The sequence below is a fragment of the Lampetra planeri genome, chromosome 25, assembly GCF_965212315.1.
Source record: "Lampetra planeri chromosome 25, kcLamPlan1.2.h2, whole genome shotgun sequence".
NCBI classification, from domain to species: Eukaryota; Metazoa; Chordata; class Hyperoartia; order Petromyzontiformes; family Petromyzontidae; genus Lampetra; species Lampetra planeri.
Window position 1 is genome coordinate 10,494,997 of NC_136131.1, and position 21,421 is coordinate 10,516,417.

General features: G+C 48.9%; 1 protein-coding gene across 4 annotated transcripts in view; it reads right to left on the bottom strand.

The window, feature by feature from the left end:
* LOC144727448 (homeobox protein Meis1-like) overlaps positions 1-21,421 on the bottom strand; it is a 141,705-nt gene that overhangs the window by 39,357 nt on the left and 80,927 nt on the right. For all 4 annotated transcript variants that reach the window (XM_078606284.1, XM_078606285.1, XM_078606283.1 and 1 more), the window contains exon 8: positions 21,194-21,339. In XM_078606284.1, the coding sequence (XP_078462410.1) occupies positions 21,194-21,339 (146 nt within the window). The remainder of the gene's footprint in view (positions 1-21,193; positions 21,340-21,421) is intronic.

Here is a 21,421-nt window from a genome sequence, read left to right on the forward strand (position 1 = left end):
CCAATTGAACACGAAGACCGCCACCGTGAGTGGCGGGAAAGTAAATGTTGCGGACAATGCGCCGACGATTCGGGGGAGGGCGGCGGCCATCGTGCTTGCATTGAAGCACGCGCACGAGGGGGCACGGGGGGGGGGGGGATACGGCGATGCACACACGAACGCACCCGTACGTACACGCGCGCCGCTCACGAGCGCACGCGCAAAGTGCGCGCAAGGGCAAGGATGACCACTTCAGCCTCGTTTATTTTTACATTTAAACTGTCGGGACGAACGCGCTGTTAGAGAGTGCCTGTTACGCACGCAAGCGCGCGAACGCAATCAAGCACACAAACGTGCGCACACGTTGGCTCTGGGTAAGTAACACATTCAGAGATGCGGACATTTCAAATGTTAAATCTGAAATGCGTAATAATTTTTCTAACAGCTATGCAAACCACTGTAATTGTTCATTCATCGATGCAACCATTCATGTTCTGAGCGCATCTTGAAATAGAGGCTGTGTTCACAGACCATTTGGCTCTTTAAATCGATTGCATACGTCTAAGAACGGTGGCATTTTGTTGTTATTTCAGCTTTTAAAGAAAGTGGACATGCGTGGCATTGCGCGCTGTCCAAATACGACAAGTCGATCTTTCACTCCTCTCTCTGGTCTGTAGAAGAGCCATTGCACAGCACATTAGCCCCGCTGTGTTTTTTCTGTTCGGGGGCAGTGTTAATGACGAGGCTGTTGATGAGATTCTTTCGCGGGAGGATTTGCGCAAATCCACGGAACGTTGCCGTCTCTCCCAGCCGCTCGACGTCTGTCACTTTGTGTCTGCGCCACGATGTTTGGAATGGGACCCCACTGGCTAACGGCCATCAGCGTGCAGTCATGTAATCCAGAATCCCGCGCTCTTACCCCCCCCCACCGTCCCACGCCACCACCAGCCTCGCCCCCTCCCTCCCGCCGCCAAACGATCCCCTCTCCGCTCTTTCTGCTCCTCTGTGAAAGGGCCCCCCCCCACCCACCGTCCGTCTCACGTCTCACGCGGTACGAACTCCGGGGGGCCATGTGTGAGGCTCTCTCCCCCTCGGGCCGTGATGACACACGCGTGCAAGCTGGCTGGCTGGCTGGCCAGTACGAGCGAGGGAGCAAGCGCCGTTATGACGCTGGAAGACCGCGCAGGAATCCCGGAATCCCATACGGGCGCTTGCCGCCAATGCTCGCTCGATCGCTCGTTCGTTCGGAGGGGATTAAGGAATGTTTAAAAAAAAAAGAGGGGGGGGGAGACTCGTTTGATGCACGCACATTTTAAAAAATAACATCCTCGCGCAAAATGCCGCGGAGAATAGTTGATTGTTCGCATGTGCTCATCTAGACTAAACAGTAAGAGCGAAAAAGATCTAATGCAAGATGTGAAACGCCATAGAGACAGTTGTTTTGCTGGTAATAATAAATTCGACTCCGAAGCAACAATTCAGCATAATATTTTGCAGGCCGCTCTAAACATGTTTTCCATTTAAAGGCACAGATTTGGCTGCAGAAGTTTTATGACAATGTACGGTGCAGTCTACTACAAGCCGACTTACACACCTTGGTGGATTCTCACACATCTAAACAGATTTATTTACACGCCACAACAACGATACCAATTTAAATTTACGCCGCTTCCAAAAGCAACTGCATCTCAAGAGGCTTTACGAAACGTTGCAGGGCACTAAACACATTGTGGTGAAGCAGTGATGCAGCAGTACACACACACACACACTGCACTCTGAACCTGAGCACCCGAGGTTCAATTCCCTAACATGGCTGACAGAAGTGCTGAACAATATCAGATCTGGTCCTGGGCCACTCGTTTTCACCAACCAACACTGACCAGCCAAACAATCGCCATAATTGACGCGTTGTGGGGAGACCTTAACCCAGCAATGGATTGACAAAGGGCTGTAAATCACGTATCAAAGTCTGAATGATATATGGGACCTTGACTAAACGATTCACATGTGTAATACACATGGCGAGAGGTAGGTTTACATCTCACAATACGATTTCCTGGCAGCCCTAGATAAAACAGCAGGACCCTCAAAAACGAGCAACACAAGTTCAAATCCTCACTTTGGCTGAATCAACCAAACAAGCATCAGTCACCAGTGACTGCTCTTCACCAACTAACAAGTCCCATGGAGAGACGGGCTCCTACCATAGGAATGTGTACCTACCGCCACTGGCTCAGAACGACCGAGCCAGATGAGAGGCCCCCAACACTCGTTGGGAGCGTGGGGACGATTCTAAATTGTGTTGTTTTTTTTTTGTTATTTCTGCCGCAGCAGATTTCCACCGAGACCTGGGGCTTGTGACTAGGTGTCAGCTGTCTGGCCAGGATGTGTTTCCCCTTGTAGCGGGGCCAGGCTGCAGCCGTGCCGGGACCATCGAGGGCAGGACGTCTGTGGCCTCGCAGCTCTGGCTCAAGCCGCCGCGCACCCGCGCCGTACGTACGTACTGTACGCTGAACTTCTTTCGCACCGTACGTAGACAGCCACGCTCATCGGAGGTGCGGGGGGGGGGAAGGTTGGCTACGTGCGGCGCGAGACTAGTTCACCGTACATATCGCGCCACGGGGTGCTGAGCGATCATAAACCGCACTGTTCAAAGTCAACATATGAACGCGTGATGGAGAATTCGTCGGAGAGCCTGTCCCCGCAATGACATTGTTACATAAGAACTTTTTTTTTCATGATTTTTTTTTAGTAAGTAAAAAAAAAACCTGATGGGATTGGAGTTTGTACGATGATAGGATTTAAGTAGATATTAATCGCCAGAGTTGGATTTTACAACCGCGTGTCAGATACCTGTCAATACGTTTGATATCTGTCAGAAAACACTTGGGCTATCTGTTATTGATCTTAATAAAAAAAAAATCACACACGCGCATACATATAGATACACTCCTGCACCCATACACACGTGTGTTCAAAACACACCCATACGCATAAGGTCAAAACAAAGTGGAATCATGTTTTTTTTTGTAACAAGCAATGTATTGTGCATTTGCACGAATACGAGTAAAACGCTTTTCGGCTGCATACAGCGTCTAAATGCAACCACACCTGTCTAGAAACAGCGGGTGTATTTATTTTATTGAGAGAAAGAGGCAGTCAGCCGTCGGCGGAGAAATGCAAGGTATCCTGAGCCTGAACTTTATCAGTGGCAGGGAGTCAACAGCACGGGGAGCAGGGGAACATTCTAGACTCTTCACAAATCCAGTGATAGAAAAAAGTAAAATTGTGGGGTCTTTGTTAAAATGCATTAAGATGAGAGCCAAGGGAAAAAAATGGAAATCTCAAACGTAAGAAATATAACGTGGAAGCTTGCAGTGATACCGCCCGATATTGAGTTACTTTAACGAGACATTGTATAGTGATATAAGACAAAGCGACCATTGATATTAAACAAATAATTCAACTGGATGATTTTATCTCACGTGTCACTACCAGTATCTGCGTAACATTGCATTACGGTAATTGAATACAGTGTACTATCAAACCGAGGGGCGGACTTCAAAGCAAGGACATTTCTCACAGTTGTTATTTAATCCATCTATTTGAACCCAAAAAAAATGGGTCCAATGCTTTCTGTTTTATATCTGTTTCCCTTCCGAATGTGCCTGCATTTCATACAACACCAAAAGCTAACGACTCTGACAGTCGAATACTCAAGTGGGTGGTTGAACCTCACCGTCCGCAGACTGGGATAAACTACACAATGTGGTGGCCGACCCTTTCAATTGCCTAACAATTGGCAATGTGTGCATTCGCATTGAGAGGCAGAAAGAGGAACGCGTGGATTGGAGAACAAACGCATGTTGAAGACACTGTTCTAACAGTTAGGAAAAGGAAGTGCACTGGGGTAAAAGACATTCCGTCGGATAGATGATGGCTGGTGGTCGAGATTACGTACGTACACTGGAGAGATGGAGCGAAGAATTGGGCTCGTGTGCAGGTGTTAGGTGGGTTGTTCCTTTGCACAGCCATGAGAAATGGCGACAGTCTGGGAAAGCCTTCATCCAGCATTGGAACGATCATAGCTGACGACGATGATGATCATCATGGAGTACGTCCCACACTCGCGTACAACCGGTAGCATGAAGACGGCTTCACGTAATAAAACACGAAGAGCCCCAGCGCTAGCCCTGGCTATTGGCAGCTGATTATTACAGACGATAACACGTGTAAAGCACGCAGGAAATATTACAAAACAAATAAGCGCCGTCGAAACTAAGAATAACAGTCGCCGGTACTCGAAAAATCATTGTAATAAAGCACGTGGAAAAATGGAATAAAAACATGACTTTGGCCAATGATGCAGAAAAATAAAGTACAATTAAGCGATTGGTTTTTATGATGAATAACTCTATTCTCTATGCCTGGTTTAATATTCATGCACTCCCCTAGTGAGTAGTAATGTTTTTAGCTGGACAGGACCCAGACGACTGCACACGAGACCAGAGATTCAACTTGTTCTGGATATTCTCCAGCAATGAAGCGATGTAGACAAGCGAAAACACGCGTGCCCTAACTATTGCAATGGAACACATTATTTAGTCACAATGCATTGGCAGTGGTGGACGGACACAAGTAACACAAATAACAACACATTCATCAGCAACACTGTTGGCCTTAAAAAAATATATATAATATATGCCACGTTTTAGGCAATGGTCCGTCTTTATAGCACATAGAGAGGCCAGAAAGATAATGGATAACAGTTGGATACTGGATTCGAATTATATATTTTTGTGTTAGGTTTGTTGTCCCTCGGCACGTATGGTGCGAAATAAGTTCAACATACATATGTTTCCTGAGAAACAGGTTTGTAAATTGGCACATGAATAGTTCCCATGGGTAGAAACTGAGTAAAATAAAAATAAAAACCTTCAATAATGTTTTCAAACATTTGTATTCTCCGCCCAAGACAAAAGAACACAAAATATCCGAAAAAATAAATCTCTCAACTACCACTGCTTTGCCTCGCACCGCCCCTCAGTTATCTTCATGGATGTGGGAAAATCTCGAATTTTTTTCCGGCTAAATTCACCCGTGAACGCTGCTTACCATCACACCCATTCCTCGATCCCCGCAGTGCGCCGCTAAATGACTTGAGCCATTTCAGCGGAGTTCACCGGGATAGGTGGCGTCAGTCGGAAATCCACGACGTGCCACGCAACATACCGTGGGCCATCGTGGAAATGGAGCGGGCTCAACGTTATAGAGTGTCCCTGTCGCGTGCCAATCCTGAGGTAACCTTTTGTCTCCTGCCCAAACCTCTTCCTCCAACCACAACCCCATCCTCCTCCTCCTCCTCCCACCCTCGCCCCCCCACCACCACCACTCTCACTCCCTGCAAAGCCCCAATCTGCCCGCCCCCCACTCCTCCATCGCACCCCCCCTCCCTTCAACCCTGAAACCACCCCAGAGTTTTAGAATGGAATCTCCGATGTGATAAAACGCATCTATCATCGCGGCCCCTGCTATCGGCCCCCAAGATCTGCAAGCGAGAAGTACTGATAGCAATGGCTTGGGAACGTGGTGATGCCTACAGCTTAAATAAAAGATAAAACCAAGGGAAACGATTCATGCCATTTCCAGCCTTTAAGGGATATTGCTAAGTTGTTGCCATGGTTTTGTTTAGGAAATATGAGAAGGGAAGATGTACACACGGCCGACGCGATACAAAAGGAGGCGAGAGCTTGGTCGCACCTCTCCCGCTCTCTCTCTGCGTGCACGCACCTGGCCGCTCGCATTCTAAGTCGCTGAAAACTAAAACCCCTCGCTCCGGCGAGCGACCACGAGGCACACATAGCACAAAATGATGAACGGTCTGCGTGAACACGTTCGTGGGAGACGCTGTCGCGCTTTAACGGTTATAGCGCACTGGGGGCTGGTAATCCAGAGCTCACCGGTTCGATTCACACTCCTGGCGTGGCTGTTGAAGGAATGGGGGCGAGTTTCTTAACACCCCCCCGCCCTCCCCCCCCCCCCCCCACTGCTTCTGCCCACCGAGAACACGGCCCGACAAACTGCGGATCTTGAAGGACTGCTGCTTCGTGAGACGTTATTTATTAAGGATCAGCGCCGTCTCATATTCACGTTGCGTTACAGCTCTTGATTTTTTTTTTTACCGAATTCGAAAAAAAATTTCTCTTCTTGTTATTTTGGTTGCCGACCTCTGAACTCGAAGTACAAACTGGGGTCGTCGCAGTTGGTCGACGGCTGGCCGGTCGCGTGTGGTGGGGCAAAGTGTGGGTACTCAGACGTCTGTCTATGACAAGTGCAGCATTGCCGTGTTTGCCAATCCACTGCTGGTTGAGGGCCTCCCCATACCATGCGGGTCACAGGGATTGTTTGACCAAACTTGACCACGCTGGTCAGTGTGGGTTGGCGAAAGGCAGGGGAGCACAGACGTCTAATAGAAGTACATTACAAAAACATGGGCTTTGTTGTACTGCCCCGTGATATTTCTCATATTTTTTAAACAACATTTAAATTAAAAATTATTATAAATTAATTAATTCATAAACTACATCTAAATCAATCTCAACATTCTTTAGAAATTGCTCACATTTCAGTTTTTACAGAGGGCTTGATCACCGGACCAGGGGAAATCCCACACAGATGAAGCGCACCCTGCGTGAAATCTGATCAATGCGCTGAGTAGACGTTGCGTTGATAGCTTGGCAGTACGACGCGTCTCTACCACGACGCATCTCTACCACGAAGCATCTCTACCACGACGCATCTCTACCACGACGCATATCGAGCCGTCTTATCGCAGCTCCTCGGCGCACGCTCTGATCTCCTGGGCTCCGGCGGGCGAGATATTTCAGCGTTGCCGAAGACACAGTGCATCGCCTCCGTTATAAGACATACATACTCCTTTATTGTCTTCCCCCCCCCCTCCCCCCTTTTTTTATATGAACTTAAAACGCGCGACACATTTCGCAAACAGCTCGGGGAAGTCGCAGAGTCAATTATACCAAACGCGTCCACACGTCCGAGGCTGTTTGACGCAGGCCAAAAAAAACATCGACGCGCTTGATTTGCAAACAAACACCGCTCTCCCCGTGCCCATTAGCCCGGCTTGCTTGAAGCACTTTTTTTTTTCAAATTAAGTGGCCCTTCTCCTCCTATCAAAGCGTTGACGAATGAGAGATCAGGGCATTAAGGGAGCAGACGGGCAGGCGGGTGGGTGTGTAGGTGGACGGACGGGGGGGGGGGGATGCTCCTAGATGTTGAGAGTTGCCGTTAAGTTGATGCTCGAGGCTCGCCTCCTCCCCTCCCTCTTTGGCGCCCCCCCCCCCCCCCGTTTTTCTGAATGTCCTCTGCCATTATGCGCGATCGTGGCCCACGGAGCTCATTTGCAGGCATAATTGAGGGGCGATTGCGGTAATGAGCGACCAGGCTACGTCAGGAGAGGACCTAGCAATTATTTCCGTAGATTTTTTTTTTTAACAGCCTCGCGAGAAATACAAAAAAAAATCCTAACGTAACCAAAGCACGTGAGAACGGCAGTGGCGTTGGCCGTGGTGGCGGTGGTGGCGGTGGTGATGTTGGTGGTGGTGGCACATGATAAGAAATGTTTTGGAGCTGACAACAACAACAAAAACCGTGGTCGTGGCGGTTACCGGGCCCAGAATCCCTCAAGCGTCGCGCTCGCACCCATTCATGGCTAATCGCCACATGCAACTCCACGTGCAATGAACTAATTACTGCCCTAACCCGAGCGAAATTGTCCCGAGCAAAGAAGCGCCTTTTGGAACAAAAAGCAGAAGAAATAAAAAAAGGCTTGCATTATCACCCGAAAGGCTTAATTAACACGTACAAGCATTTCATTATCCGCTCTAAGGGTTCCACCATGTTCGCGCGCAGGCGGGAAAAATTATACGCCCGAAATGAACAACCAAAATTAAAAAAACAACAGCAGGAGAGGCATGCAATTCACTCGCCGCGTGCCTGATATGATTCACGGTGCCTCTGCGTTGTGTTATTTTTGGATGGGCTATGCTAATTTTTACATTATTCATTGGACGAGCCTTTTTTCTCAAATGCAAAAATAAGAATGTGTAGCACATAATTGTCTTCTGCAGGGCTCGTGTAGGCATGTAATGCGCTCGTGGACGTTGGTGAGGGGGGGGGGGGTGCTGCGTACGTACGTACGTGTACGCGAGAGCGCGTGTCTATTTAATTGTCGTACGTTGTCGATGTGGGTTTTCTTTCCGCGCAGTGGGTCTCATTGCACGAACGAGCTGGGCCGGTGGGTTTCGGGCGAACAAAGAGAGGAGTCTTGCGGGAAGGCGCGCGCTGCTCCACGTCGGGTGTAAGGTTCCCGACTTCCCTTGCAGTCGCGCGCACAGTGGTCGTCGGGTGAAATGTTTGGGTTAAGAGTCTCAGTTTGGAGGCCGGAGGTGGTGGTGGTTGGTCGTGTTACAAACACCGAGGACCGACGCAATTTGGTGCCCACTCTGGCACTCCTTCAGGACTCGTCGTCGCCAGTCCACGGCACCACGGATCACGTCAAAAAGAAACGGGCGGCGAAATCTAGACGGCCGCTTCAAGCATGGATGCACTATGTTGAACTTCTTTCGCACCGTACGTAGCCAACCGTGCTCGTCGGAGGTGCGTCCTGGGAGAGTGACAGCGCCGGCGCTCGAGACTAACGGCGGAGTGGCAGCCGAAGGAGAGGAGCCCAGCCGAGGAGACCTCCACAGTGGAGATGGAGCGATGAAATAAACTCGCGCACGTGCACGGGTGCCAGATGGATTGTTACGTTACACGACAAGAGCGTGAGAGATGGTGGTGGATTGAGGAGGCCTTCATCCAGCAGTGGATTGATCGTGGCTGTTATTGATATTGATGACGATGATCGGACACCCTATTGGGAGGGCATATTCAGTTTCCGCAGCCCACGCCATTGCTCAAAGAATATATATATTCGCGTGACACAGACAAACGTCTGCTGGTCCGGTTGACCACACCGGCCTCAAATCGGCAATCCATATGTGCAGTGGCTGAGAAAACGTTCTCCCTATAGACGCGGCACTTTAGCATGAGCCGGAAAGAGAGTACTTCAGGATAAACTCTCAGAGACATTGAGCAAGTGTCCCTTTAAGGCACGGAGACAGGGAAGCCGCGCACACGCTTGACGTACTCCAGGGTAACCTTTCCGTAACCAGAGCGCAGCAGCGGCAAACGCTGATGAGTCCCAAAAGGGACGAATCTCACACGCGCGAATCCTTTTCCTGAGACTCCCCGTGTCAAGTGTCAAATGCCCCGTTGGCAGCATTCAAATTCGCCCTATTACGTGCGGATCGTCGTAAGGCAGGTATTATATGGATCTCTCCCAAAAGGTGAAACGTCCGTGCAAGAGGGCAAGTGTCACTACGCCTGCACTGTACCCATGGATATCACACGCCACGTGTTTGTGTAACGTCAACGGTGAAATATATTGCTTTAAAAAAACACAAGGCGGGTAACGGGATTTGACAAAGGATATTAACCAATAAATACACTCGTGCAAAGCATTTACATTTTTCAGTGTAATAATCTTGACGCCTAATGTGCTTTACTCGATTACATTACGTGACTATTACACAAACGTAGGACTTGTACATGAGCCAGAAATGTTGGTGTGAGTTTATTGTGGACACTTATCACATGTAGAGTGCAAGATTATAATTACGTATAATTTCTTTAAACCGATCTTTCTGAAAAATATAACTATTCCCATATATATACGAATATAATATGCTGTATAAATGTCTACAAGAAGAAAAGTGGCACGTTTGTTCGTGCAACTGTGCTATAAACAAGGATAACATCAGTGGGGAGTGGATTAACAAATGGCTGAATTTCTTTTGCGCAATTATATTTTAACTTATGAAGATAATTTACAACCCTTTGCCATCCATGTCGGTTGTTTGACCATACTTCACCAGTGCGGCCGGTGCGTGGGTTGGTGAAGGGAGAAGGAGTGGCCAGGACTGATCCGGCTATCACTCGCCACTGATGTCAAACTCAGACCAACGGGTTCAATGGGCAGTGCGCTAACCATCGGATCCATCCTGCATCGTCAATTCTCACATGATCGTCGCCATCATCAGCCATGACCTATCGACTGCTATACGAACGCTTCCCCCAAGCTGAACTCGCAGGAAATATAATCAGCCCACGCGTTCGTATGAATCCTTGCATCTGTTCGGCCGCACGCTGCTGACGTCAATGTGTCTAACGACGCGCCGTGATTAATTGAAATCCAAGCCTGGCCCCCGACGTTGGTGCAGAATCAGGTTTTTTTTTCACCAAACACCAAAAATTTGTCCTCGCCGCGTGACCGCGAGCGAACGCGCCGAAACGTCCCCGCGGCCGCTGTTCGTCATCGCCGCGCCGTCACCGGGACTTGTTCGACCTCCCCGCCGGAACGATGATGGACTGTTAGTAGCGGCGGCGGTGGCAGCAGCAGCAGCAGTATTATTATTATTATCCCTTCACGCCGCGTGTTAGGCGAGAAAAAAATCGCCGACGTAACAGCGGGGGATGTCCGTGCAGCTGCGTTGCGAGAGGGCGAGCCGGGCAGGCCGGCCGGCCCGTGGGTACGTGCGGGTCAGACCGGCCGGCCGGTCGGACCGTGCGTACGGGCCACTCTCATTCAACCCCACGGCGTTGTTCGAGGGTAAAGAGGTGTCACCAGTGTCACAAAGGCTTTCGCAGATCGAATTTAAGGAGGATGCGGGCGGGAAGTTATTTACAGATGACTACTCGCTCCCTGCCGCCGCCGCCTCCTCCTCCTCCCCGTTCCCTCCCGCGCCGCTGCCGTGTCCTCTCAACCCTTCTCACATTCCGTGCCCTACCTCAGCCATTTCAGACCGAACGAACCACCACCACCCCCACACCCTCCCACCTTCTTTCCAACAACCAAATCAACGACCATCTACCCGATCCCCCCCACCCCCCCGTGCTCCCCACTCTCCCTCCTTCTCCTCCCTCCCTCCCTTCCCTCCCACGTCTCCCTCCCACGGCCCTCCCCTCTCATCCCCTGGGCCTGTCAAGCCGTAATTGATGATGTTTTGCGATGACCTGTCATGCTTAAACAAAACCCCCCACTGTTAGTGGATGATAGAAGCAAATTAAATTTCCAACCTGCAGAGAAGAGAGCTGGTTAAAGGTCCTTTTTTTAAAGGCAGATCAATCTGAATGCATTTCGTGTGATCCAAACATTTATACTCACACACAACACAAAAAAAAGAGATTGTAGGCTCAGGTTTTTTTGTTTAATGCCTCGTGATTTGCCGCATTGTACATATTCCAGACGGAGTTAGCGTCGGGCGTCGGGTGGCCGTGTACGCGCGCACTGCCTACGGTAGATGTGCGGTGACGGATGGGCCCGGCGAGCGTGTAACATTGGTGGCGGGTAGCGCGGTGACTGCGAGAGCCCTTTAAGAGAAATCCGCTAACCAGACACAAAATACGAGCAACGCCACCCGTGTGGTCGCTCGCAATGCGCCGCTTGGCGTTGTGCACGTTGCCAGCGCTGTGCTTCGCTGCCGTGCGGCGGTTGGCCTTACCACGAAGCCGGTGGCCTAAGTTCGATTCCTGGCTACGGCTGACAGGGGCGGGGAGCAATACCTGACCCGATGCTGTGCTCCGCTTTCACCAACCCGCACCGATCCCCGTGGTGAAGAGAAAAATGGCCAAACAATCTCCCCTCGTGGACCGTCAGAAGAACCTTTGTCCAGCAGCAGATTTACAAAGGGCCTTTGCCTTTGTTTTACATTTGCCTCACGTCACACAGAGGCAAATAATTTAATGTGGCGTTTATTTCCCTCTTCCTTCCCATCGTTCAGTCTATCTATCAAAATTGACTCGCCTAAATCCACCAAGCACGGTAACCATCCCAGCGAATATCCATATGCGTGTACGTATCAGAGGGCACGTAATATCAGATACCACGGGGTCTGGCTTTTGGCAGATATCGAGGTTTGGGCAGGTATCTGGTGTATGCCTCAGTGTAATATGTATTACAATTCTTAACTCCAAATGCACCCGTTGCAAACGTGACGGCAACGGACGTTGACAAATGGGAGCTTGATGGAGGAACGAGATATGGAGCGCGCAGCCGAATCGAGGCACTTTAACTCGCCGCCGCCGCCGCTGCTGCTGCTCCTGTTCTCGGTGTCCGATCTGAACCGAGTTTGTAGAATCGTGCAAGCAAAGATTCCTCCCGCCGGTGGGGCGGGCGGGCGGGGGTGGTGTTCCACCCCCCTCGGTCTTGCAAAGCAGACGGAGAAAAAGGTCGAGCGTCGCTCGCGAACAATTTGCGGCGAGTGAAAATGTTGCATTCCCGATCGGAAAGCGGCCAACGCGATTCGCGTCGTTTACGTTCGCGCGCTCTGCGTCCCGCGGGTTGCCGTGCTCTCGGCGGCACCGCACAATCAAAATCACGACGCAAAAAAAAAGTGGAAACCGCACTCTTGGCACAAAAGTAACCTCGTAAAAAAAAAACGGTCCTTTGTGGTAGTTTTAATACGGGACTTTAGGGGAGAGAGACTGCAGCACAGAGTCTCATTCACCGTTACTGAGCCCCCTATTGAGCCAACCGGCAGTGTTCAGCATGGTGAAGTATGGTCAAAACACCACACATGACCAATGCGGCATAATGAGACCCTCATTTACAATTGTGATGGGTTTGGAATCGATAGTTTCAGAAGTATTTTTTTTACTCTTAATCATTTATTTTTCGAATTTTCTTTTTCCAGGACAAACGCATTCCAAATGTGCTCTCAGCATCGCGTCCAGAAACGCAGCATTCAGAAATCTCACGAAACAGTACACCCCCATGTGCCACACAATGGCCCCACGAATACAATTTCTCACAGCAATTCTGAACAAATCCTCACAATCTCTGCTATGATATTGTCCCATGACAGTACAACCAAAACTTCTATATATGAGTTTAGCAAAATCAAATGCAAATCCAAATTTAATATGATGGGGGGGCGGGGAGGAGACTGGGGGGAGCTGTGCTGTCAGTTATGACTGGGCAGACACCATCAGTACTGCACTTGAGAAACGAGTCTAATCACAGGTGGCAGAAAACCCAGAATCGATATCAGAACCTCAGCAGTACAAGCTCAGTGTCTCCGACCCCTTCGAAGCCTGCTGGGCTCGAATTTTCTTGATAGGCCAAGTAAAAGATAACCTGCGACGAGCATCCGCAGTGCTGGGTGGAATTGAGTTTCAAGACCGGTGGTGAAAACGCCGGTCTCGGAACCGCGAGCGGGGGGAGGGAACGCCGCCTGCTGAGCCCGGTGAGACGGGAGCGATTTGTGCGAGCTGACACGGCACGCGAGGAGGCTATGGGCGTGCGAGTCGAGGCTGGATGCAACCCCACAACCTCCCCGTACACCCCGCCCCCCCCCCCACTCACATGTCAGTGAAATCCACCGATTTGTCCTGGTACAAAGTTGCCCATTTTTATCTAGCAACAGCTCTACAGACAACTACACACGTTCTGGCCAGTCTAACCATGTGTCACCTCAACCCATTTCCCGGTAAGTCACTGACAACAGAGGAGGAGGCCTTTATCCAGTAGTGGATAAATCACAGCTGATGATGACGGTGGTGAATATGACATGGGAATTTGGGGGTGGAGCGGTAAGACAGTGGTTAGCACGCCGCGCTGTGAACCCGCTGATCTGAGTTTGATATCTGGCAATGGCTAATACCAACGGTGAGTGATAATCTAGACTGGTCATGAACTCACCCCACCACACCTCCCCAACTCGCACTGACCACCATCATGAAGTATGATCAAACAAGCCCATGACAACACTCCCATGTGGGGAGGCCTTCATCCAGCAGTGGATGAACAAAGAACGGTATTTTTGCCAAAAATAATTTCTCGAAGCAAAAGGCCGCGTTTTCTACGAAAGACCTCAATTCTGCTCATGCCGGTGATTTAAACAAAAAAATGTTCGGTCCTTTTGCCATTTTCTCCAGGTGTAAAATATTGTTCCCTCCTTATAAATACGGGAATTCGCCGTGTACGTCTTAAAGGAGTGAAAATAAGTGTTCGGCAAAGCGTGAAGCACCGTGGCGGCGTCCTGCGTCGTGGCACTCGTGATTACCGCGCAAGATGAACGCGATCATGTGATACCATTCTTTAGCCGTGACCTGGGGCAGGCCACGTGGCGTTAAAAAGGGGGATGACAAACCTCGGCCTCCGTGAAGGATGGCGACGAGTGGTTTACAGTGCGTGGAAATCACGTAGGACGCACAATAGAAGCTGGGGGGGGGGGGGGGTGGTGGGATTTTTGTTTTGTAAAGATACACATCGTTGGGTTCTTTAGCGTAAGTGATTTTCCTCGCGCATTAGCCAGCTTGTTTAAACTTCCATGTTGTGCCACTTTTCTGATTATTTGCATGGGGAACTGTGTCGCTATATAGAACACCTTTTACGTGTTTGTGATCGTCTTGACAACCAAGACGACTGATAAACAACCACAATGCACTTTAACACGTAGGTTTTCGCGAACAATATTATTCATGATAGAGGTTTTTGGGTTGGCTGTGTCGGGTGGTGGAGGGTTACGATGCATTTCTACTGACGCAATCTAACCCAACAACCTTTATTATGAACCACAATGCAAGCAAACGTTTTTCTTCTGCGTCGAGCGAACGTCCACGCAGGAGATGGGAGAGCAATGGCAAAAATAATTTCACGTGCGGGCGCTAGTTGGATCATTACATGGCTGGAAGGCGAGAAGTGGGCGGCGGATTGGGGATGCCTTCATCCAGCAGTGGATTGAACATGGACAATGGTGGTGATTTTAATCTGTCGCTGAAGCAATTTAGAGCCAAATCGATGGTACACATCTGAACGAGAGTGACAAAGGAAGCTCTTTTCCGGAAGAGTATGACATTGCATCTTGAACCACCGTGGAAAGCTGCGAAAAACTCGACTCATTCCATGCCATATATTACAATGAATTGACGCAAATTTGTACGTGAACCCTACACTTAATTTTTTTCGTGTAAAAGCAAGTTGAAGAAAAGAATAAAAAAAAGCAAGCAAAACACAAACGGACACTGCTTGCAGGATGCTTTTAGCAGAGTGACCAAGGGTCCATATTTTTTCCGGAGTGCAGTGGAAAGGATTGCGGCAACAGCCATTGCCCGGCCACGGGCGATAAGATTAGCCCAACGTAAACATCTCGACTAATTGTCATCGCCCACCCTTCATTTCCTTCATTTGAGCATCTCAACAATGCCACGTTTTGTTTTGGCCATCGGTCGTTGCGCCCCGGGAATTAAAAAAAAAATGGCCGAACAACGTTCAGATCCGCGCACGACAACAAAAAAAAGACATACTCTCTCAAACCGGGCGACCGTTGCCGTTTGTTTACCGAGGGGTCAATCCCTTTCCCCGCTCGCTCTTACGAAAATGAGAAAGAGAGAATTCTACCATCATTCAGAAAACTGGAGCGTTGCTTGCAAGCAAAACATGTTTCCCCCCCCCCCTTCCACCGAACGGAGATGCTCTTGTAACAAATGGCGGTTGGAGAGGTGGTGCAGCGGTCAGCGCGCTGCCCTGCGCCGTGACCCAAGCGACCCAAGTTCAATTCAAGATACAGATTATTTCAGTGGCGAATAAAGCAATCCCCTTCACCAACCGGCAATGACCGGCGTGGTGAAGTATGGTGGAACATCCCCTCATGATCAACATGGAGAGGGGAGGTCTTCATCTATTGGTGGATTGATTATTGCGGGGATTTATCGTTATATTTGAATTTGTAACAATGTTAACCTATCACTTTGCTGATGGACTGTTGATGCGTTTAAGTAGAGGTTTAGTTATTCACAGCGATTCAAGGAAGTCGCGGTTTAATGTACAAAATTTATAATATTTTTGTAGCGAATGTATCGGCCACTAGTGGCTGCAGGGGACATATGACACAATTACTCACAACGGATTAAAAAAAATATTTTAATAGAAAAAAAGTTATTTTACGTAGCTGAAGAATTTATGTTAATCGATGGATCGCGGACGCCGGTATCAAAAAATATATAAAAAAGCCCATATTTTTCCGAACCTTTGGCCTGCAAAAGGATGTCTCAAATTTGCTATAGAATCCTCTCATGGCTCTGCGTCAAAAACAAAAAATCACTCAGTACTTCCTTCACTTGGAAAGACCACATCAAGGAGGCGGCAAGGAGCAATAAATCATCGTGCGTATTGACTGAAAACGCCGTGGTGAGGCAGCCGACTGCATACGAACCCCCCCAAGGATGCTTTTTTAAAAAGCCCAAACCAAGTTGCCCTTGATTGAGAACCACTGTATTAAACCAGCAGGGTGCCCTGCCCCTCGGGGGCAATGAGCAATTTCTAGGAGGGCCCTAATTTGTACGGGACACACAATTTTTGGTGAGATCTACTTTAAAACTGATCCAACCGTCGGCCCTTTCCCTCCCTCTTTCAAACCCCATTTAGCTCAGCATGGCCCAAATCGCGCGCACGCTTGCGTGAGCCCACCCCCCCCCCCCCCCCCCAAATGGCCGTCCAGGTGGCCGCTTTCATCCGGAAGATGTAACGTCACGCTTTCCTTGAAACCTCACGTCAAACGCTGCCCACGCAAGGCCACCGTCGCCGCCGCGTTAAACGCAAACAAGGATAACGCTGCGATAATTGGACACTTTCCTCCGCGGCCGCGTCATACCCGCGTCTCGCCCCTCGGCGTGTCGACATCAGACTCCCGCGTTTCGACTGATGTAACCTTGCATTCTGTGGGTGTGGGCAGTGCGACCATGCCGGGGAGCCTTAATTGCTGGAACTTGTCGGAAGACAAAACGCATTCCGCGCCCGGTGCAATTAGCCAGTGGCACTGCCTCTGCTCTCTCCCTAACCACCCAACCACCCACCCACCCACCCCTCTCGCTCGCTCTCTCTCTCTCTGAGAGATTGTGGAGAACATTTTCCCCGGGCCCAGCAAAACGGAACAAAACGCAGACAAAACACGTCTGGGGCTGTGAGTCGCCGCATTGTTTTAAGCAGTCCCACCCGGTCTTTTTTGCCGAGTAAATACGGCCACTCAGTAGGAAACTATTAGCATCGGCCAGAACCCACGCGCACGTACAAAAAAAAATAAAAAGCGGAATTTCAGCCACTCGGTAATGCCTGCCCATTGCGAAACGAGAGAATCTTGCAGAGTGGGTGCTCGTACAGAGCAGGCCAGAATAAGTAGGTGCCCCCTAATAAATATATAAATATATGCGAATTGGAAATTGTAAGTTGGTTGAGGCCTAGTGATTTACGTATGCACGTTGAACTTATTTTGCACCCGCACATAGCCAACCGGTGCTCATCGGGAAAAATTAACTAGGCAGCTAGAGTTCAAGCTTGACACTCGGAATCATCTGAGTTTAAGGCTTTGTGCCACGTGGCTTTCAAGGAAGTGACCTGAGGAAGCTCCCGGCAAGTGGGACAAAACGCCGGACATCGTCGGAGAGCTTTTATGCTAACCTTGCTTCACTCTCAATATTCTCACACGGCCGGCTACGTACGGTGCAAAAGATGTTCAACATACACACATGCATACAATTTAGAATATACTCTCAAATAAATAAATTAAATCATGATAGAGCAATCTGGCAGATGTGTATGGCAAAACAAATCAAACATTGGGGGAGGGGGGTTGCTGCTGAGCATTATTATATGAACAAAACACAAAAGCGACTTTACAACATCACCCAAGCTCCTGCGATGTCTACGTACTCCTGCGATGTCTCGCAAGGGGTATCTATGGTGGCAGCATCGCCATAAACTGCTCTCTGCTGAAATAACAATTAAAACACAGCGATCCTTGGTCTCATTCTTCTTCCGTATGGCTGATGAGTGATCTTCGGTGCCGATTATTAACCGAAAAAGAAATTCGCCGTTTATCCACATTTTAGCATCGCTTCTCTTCAGGGGTGGTCTCAGCCCATCAGCAAAACTCGGTAACGAAGGGGGCCTCTGGGTCTGTGAGAGGTCCCAGCGTGATACCCGGGGTTGGATTAATGGGTGGCTATTTCACCGTTTCTCCACACCACGCGTAGTCACGAGTTTGGGAGCGCATTGAGCGCTCCGCTATTCCTTTGGCCTTGGATACATTAACTGCCCAACATTCTGGCACTGAGCATGACTCCAAGGCCTAAGCTGTGGCTGGGTGCACAATAGACACCGCTCGCACAATGATGCATCATTTGCAAAGCTACAATCCACTAGAACCCCGTGTATTCCACTTAATTGAGACTGAGGGCTCTTTGTGTACTTGGAAATCTCACGTTTTTACCATGGCTTAGTTGGGAGCGGGGGTGGGAGGAAAAAAACCCGTTGTATTATATATTTAGAAGCAGCAACTAATAGCCTCGCATGCATTTGCATTGAACACTTCATTGCAATATGGGTAACGTATTGACATCAAAACATCAACCTGCGTGTTTCGCACCGCTTTTTGGTAGGCTGACAAAATTATTTAGTCCAAAGTGTTTAGGACACTCAGCGGGCTCGGGCAGAACACGTCGCGAGAAGATGATGGCGGACTGCGGTCAGGACCCACGACAGAGCGGCAGCTAAGGAATGGAACGTGTCCGAGGGCTCCTGCCACTCTCAGGAGATGGAGCGTTGAAATCACGCTGGGGGGGGGGGGGGGGGGGGGGTTACTACAATTGCAGAATCGTGAGAGATGTTGATGGCGTGGGGAAACCCTCATGCAGTGGTAGGCTAGTCGTGGTGGTGATGATGATGATAACACGATTTAGAAGACTTGTTTCTTTTTCATGTATTTTTTAATATAATTTTCTCAAGGAATAAACATTGTAAACTATAAACTTCTCCACAATACACTTCACATGAATGCTCTTGGAATGCAATAAAAAAACACAGAATCCATGGAGAGTCGATGCTATTGACGTGAAATGGCATTGGTTCAGCGAGTTCACAATTCACTAGTAACACTGCTGCCCGTGTTTGGGGGACACTTCTTCAACATTTTACCAATTTCCATTCTATTTGACGTGCGCCACTGTAAGAGCAGACAATAACAAAGTAACGCCGTTTATATTTTGAATACACATAGAGAGAGTTGTCGCTGTAAGAGGATGCTCTGTCTGCCGTTTAAATCACAACAAAAACAAGACAGAGTGGGTTTCCTGCTGAACTGAGTGCAAGGCAGTCAGTGCTCCACCGCTGCCTGCAGCCCTAAGACAATGGTGGCAATTCCACATTCCTATGGCGGGGTTGAGTTCTCCTAAAGAACAATTGCTGTTCACTTCCCCACAAAGTGGTACTAATTTTATACTCTCCCTAGAGAAGTACCTGAGTTGACCCCAGACTGGGATGTGAACTCAGGGCCTACACCTTGTCGGCAGTACATTCTACTGCTGTGCCACCCAGCCACATGACGCATGTCTTGTAACGCCCCTTTCTCATTCCACTGCTAGCTGAAGGCTTCACCTTATTGACCATACTTCACCACGCCAGTCAGCGCAGATTTGGGCTCCAGGCCCAGCTTGCCCATCGCTCACCACAGCTGAAAGCCTTTACAGCGATTCCAGGCTCACAAGACACTGCGCTAATCATCGCGCCCACCGCTTTACCCCCCAACGAGCGATACAGGTAGGCAACATATATCTTCCGCTTATATTACGGCAGAGCGTTCCACCTTGGCAACCTCACCCCTGTGCATCTGCCGACACGTGAGCACGTGAGAAATGCCGGCAACCGGCTGCACAGTTGTCTCTTCCCATGAGCTTCCCAATTAACGCGTTATTGGCTTAGAGGCGAGGGCTTCTATTCCAATGAGCGAACATCCATCACAAGCCCCCTCGGCGGCGGGACCCATTGGGTGTGCACACCCCACCGCTGTGCTCTTTCTTCCCCTAACTAAAGGAAGTTTTGAAAGAATAAGTGCGCTACACATCACCACCATCACCACCACCACCACCACCACGACTGCCCGCCTCCCCACTCACTCACTCACCCCCAGCCCTGGTCCCCTCCACCCACTCAACCACAGACCCTTGCTGCTTTCATTCCAGCCTCACATCGCCTGCTATCGCCGCTAATGAATTTGTTAAAATCCAACCGCGGGGTGAAAAGGGAAAAAGAAAATCAGCGAATATTTCTTTGCTGCTTTTCATATATTTAGTTTTATACGTATATATAAATAAAGATAGATGTCCTGCTGATATCATAAGAGATGCTGCTTCCACCCCCCCAATTCATTAAATTGTAACATCCGACTGAAATGCTAAACAATTTCCCGCAGTGTGTCATCCTTTGGTGCAATTAGAAATTCGCATCCAGTGTCACGTGAATTACCAATATAGAAAACATTTGACACTCTTGAAAAAAAAGACGAACTATTCAGATGCGTTTGACCGCTCTGAAATGTAAATGTAAATAAATTCAAAAAGCAAGGCTAAACATCTATCATTGTGTAATGTGCGTGTGTGTTCTTTCCTCTTCGTGAATTAATTGCAAGCTAATTCGTGCCACCAAACACAGTAATGAGCACACATTTCATCTTCATGCATATTATGAATTAATATTAATGTAAATTTTTGCACAATATTTGTAGGAAAGCGTGATTATGTACCTGTAGATATTAGATGGAGTTAATTTGTTTAAATACTGAGCCCAACGATTGGGCTGAAGGTTTTCGGATTATATCTAATACATATAGACTTTCGTGATTGGGTGACCGAGTGACGTAAATTTTAATGTTCTACAAGACCTATAAAACTTAAATTTTACATGCTGTATAGTGTTACAGAAAACAGCCATCATATAGCATTCGATTCTGCTCTTGATTTGAATCAACTCCCATTCCGAGAATACAAAAATATTGGGATGGGAATGTGCTTTCTCATTGCGGTGATATGACATCACTTGAAGCGATCTCAGCAGTAGTTCGGTGACATATGCTTCCACGGACCACACTCGAACACGGGGAAGTTTCGATCGCCGAATGGACGCCCCCCCACACATCACGACGCAAAGAGCACATTTGGGATGACATTGGGGAAAGAGAAACAGCAGAAAACAAAACAAACAAAACGACAACAACGCAATCACGATGGGTAGGAGGTGGCGGCAGCGAAGGAGCATTTTGCTTACCGACAGATGCTGGAAGAGCCAGGCGCGCATGATGTTGGTCGCAACTTTGGGGAAGATTCCACGTTTTTTCTGCCTCTTCTTGTCCTTGTCCGGATCGTCATCGTCTCCCGTGCCCTCGGAGGCTACACTGTTGTCCATCCCGTCCCCTGCGGAGGCACACAGGACAGAGTGAAGTTTAGTCTTGGAAGCTGCTCCGCATACACGTATAGAACTAAACAATTAAAAGCA